General features: G+C 60.0%; 1 protein-coding gene across 1 annotated transcript in view; it reads left to right on the forward strand.

The window, feature by feature from the left end:
- The first annotated feature begins 68 nt into the window (after positions 1–68).
- The window catches only part of UPB1 (ureidopropionase, beta), a 23,140-nt gene continuing 19,881 nt past the window's right edge, over positions 69–3,327 (forward strand). The window contains exon 1 of the mRNA XM_006768743.2: positions 69–300. Within this exon, the coding sequence (XP_006768806.1) occupies positions 197–300 (104 nt within the window). The 5' untranslated portion in view covers positions 69–196. The remainder of the gene's footprint in view (positions 301–3,327) is intronic.

The raw sequence follows: 3,327 nt of genomic DNA on the forward strand, positions 1-3,327 counted from the left end.
CCAGGGAAGCTCTGGAAGCGTTGATTGGCTGCGCGCTGCGAAGGTATGAGGAGGGGCGTGTCTTCAGGGAACTGTCTGGGGGCAGAAGGGTGAAGCGTGGAGGGGAGGGCACGTCTGTGGACTTGGTCATCTCCTCCTCCTCCTGCTCCCAGCCGCGGGTAAAGGGCAGGCAGTTTGGGCCTGGACATCTCCAGCCATGGCGGAGCCTGAGTGGGAGTCGCTGGAGCAGTGCTTGGAGAAGCACCTGCCGCCCGCAGACTTGAGGGAAGTGAAACGCCTTCTCTATGGCAAGGAGACTAGGTCTGGAGCCCAGAGGCTGGCGGCGGGGGTGGACCTTGGGACCGGCGAGTGTGGGGAAGGTGGGCCCGGGGACCAGGCAGAGCGCTTCGGGGCCAGCAGAGACCATAAGGAGTTTAGATGTGCGGGCTCTGGGCCGCTCGGGGGCCAGACAAGCCTGGCGTGACCTTTCCAAGCCACTTCTCCCCCCTGTTGCTCGGAACCGGAAGGGAAAGGACGGGTATTTTGCTCCCTGAGGCTTTCTCTGTGGCCACCTAACTCTCCTTCCTCGCTTCCAGGGATCAGGGCTCTCCCCAGACCCTGGACTCTGGTGTCTGTGCTGGTGAGTGCCTCCAGCCAGAGCCCCAGCAGGTCACCTGGTTGCCCAGCCCCTCCGTCGGGGAGGCCTCCAGCGAGGTCCCTGGAGGTAGAGGCCGGCTGAACTTGGTGGGTCAGGGAACCCTCCCCACTTGGCAAGCCGTGGGGGTCAGTGACTGCTCAGCTCAATGTTCTCCCACTCACAGCCAGTCCTGGGCTTTCTGAGGGCATTGCCCTGCTGGACACTGCGTCTACAAAGCCGGAAGCCACTGCCCCTTCCCCTCCTGGTTCTCTCCAGTCCACTTTTCTCAAAGCAACCAGAAAATGGAAATCCTAGCCTATTGCTCTTTCACTTAAAGCAGTGGTTCTCAACCTGGGCTGCACATTAGAATCAGCTGGGAATCTTTTTAAAATCCTGATTTCCGGGCCTCATCCTCTGGAAATTCTGAGATTTTTTTGTTATAGGGTGAGGCCACAACATTAGTAACAAAGAAACAGAATTTCCGGAGGATGAGGCCCGGAAATCAGAATTTTAAAAAGCTTCCCAGCTGATTCTAATGTGCAGCCATGGTTGAGAACCACTGGCTTAAAGGTCTCGGCGGAATTTCCACGACTCTTGCAATGAAATCCAAACTCTGACCCCATGCAGCTTCCGACCACCTGTCCTTCCACCTCCCTGCCAATTGGTGGGCTCCCTGACCGTGGCAGGGACACGAAGGCGGGAGCCCGATCGGCTCCCCAGAAACCTGAGGGTGTGGATTGCATCGCGGGTCCCAGCTGCCATGCTGGGGCGTTGCTGCAGGGAGGTCAGGCCTCAAGTGCAAAGGTGTTTTCATTGCTGGTGGATGACAAAGCTAGAACAGCTGCCTTTGGGGGTGGAAGTGGTACAGAACTTGGCCAAACAAAGGCCGCTTCATCCCCAAAGAGGATGCCAGGACCGGATGGCCTGCAAAGGCCCCCAGTGTGCTTTCCACCGCACCCGTAAGGGAGAGAGAGAACCGGGGAGGCTCCCACAGGTGTCCAGGTGTCTTAAAGCAAGGGGCACCTCAGGCTCCTGTGTGAGGGATGAGAATAGGTTTGTGGGGGGTTTTGTTTTCTTTTGGGTGGGTTATCTCTGGAGTTCAGGACGGGGGCTGAGCGGTAGGATGGAGCGGGGGGCTCATTTTTCATTTGATGTCATTTTTCACTGTTTGATTTCCCCCCATGAGCATGTGTTTCTTTTGTAACAAAGCTCTCATCTAATTCTTTCCAACGAGGGGAAAGGTGGCGTTCTAGAAGCGAGAGGTTGCTGTGGAGGCGGGGGCTGGGCTCCGCTCTGCAAGATGTGCCTGGACCCTGGGTGGAGAGACAGGGGCCCAGGAGAAGGGCCTGGAAGGTGTTTGGGCCAGGACAGGAAGTGGTGGGCTTTCCTCCTTGAGGTTAGAAGCGAGCCCACGAGGGGTGGGGGCCTCAGTAGCAGGATGTGGGGTGGCGGGGCAGACCCCCAAATATAGGGACCAAGGGAAGGTGTGGGCAGCACAGATCTTCCCCACCCTTGTGTGAGGTTGGGCTCATTTCCTGGTCTCGGCCCTTCCTTGGTGGTGTGGTGGCTGGTCTGTGCCCCACCACATCGCCAGGCCACACCTTCGGTGGGCACAGCCCATGTTTTGAAGGAATGGGGCTCAAGGGTTGAATGGGTTCTCCAAGGCTTGGCGATGAACCCCCTGGATAACACCAGGGTGGGGACATCTTGCTGAAGGGGAACGTTGAGGACAGGTAGAGCCCCAAGAAAGTGGAGGGGCCTGGCCTGCGTCGCCTCAGGCCTAGGAGAGAGAGTGTCCGCAGGGACTGAGGGCTGGAGGCAGGAAGGTGGTGGCGGGAAGATGGGGAGAGCAGACAGCTGTGGGCAGTGGGACGGGAAAGATGGCCGGAGGCGGAGGGACGTCATCCAGGTGATGGTTATGGCTGGGCTTGCACACCGGAGACGAGACCTCCTTCACCTGCTCTCTTCCAGGCGTGAGCCCGCAGGCTGAGGACGGGGCGCCAGGGCCTCCCCCCAGGGTGGTGCGGCTCCCTGGCCGTGGGCCTGCGGGACGCAGAACTCCCTTCTCCGTCTCCTTCTCCGTCCACCACGGGGCCTGGGCCTCGGGCTGAGCCTGCGGGATGGAGGGGCCCCTGCCGGAGGGAAGGGCCGTCTCTGAGGCAGTCACGGCGAAGGGGGCGAGGTGTGGGCACCGCTGTTATTTCTAACCTGCGAAGCGAAAGGAACTGATTGTCAGGGGCGGAGCCCATCTCAGCAGCTGTCAGGGCTGTCATGTGGGAACTGCCTGGCAGGGGGCGGCGGCAGGGGCCTGGGCTGACAGGCCTGTGATTTTGAAAGAAACATCGTGAAGAAAGTGACTTCAGGTGGGAGGGAAATATTATTATTAGATAATGGCTGTCAGGTTGTTTTTTGATGTGTTCCCTGGGTATTTCATAACCACCGCGTCCCCAGATGGCAAGGCCAGCCCGGCCGGGGCCACACCTCGTGCCCCTGTGGGTTTCACCCCAGCACCGAGGGCGCCGCCGGCCGGGGAGGTGTTTGCCACGGGGCCAACGGTTGCTCCGGTGGGAGGCTCTGTAAATCATCCACTGGCCTTGGTTAATAAGCCACAAACCAGGGCGCTCGGGCCTGTAGCCTGGACATGTGGGCCCTCGCCAGGCCCACCCAGCAGTGAGCGAGGGATCGTCTCCACCCCCCTGTCCCTCGCACCC

Source organism: Myotis davidii, unplaced genomic scaffold (genome assembly GCF_000327345.1).
Source record: "Myotis davidii unplaced genomic scaffold, ASM32734v1 scaffold43, whole genome shotgun sequence".
Lineage (NCBI taxonomy): Eukaryota > Metazoa > Chordata > Mammalia > Chiroptera > Vespertilionidae > Myotis > Myotis davidii.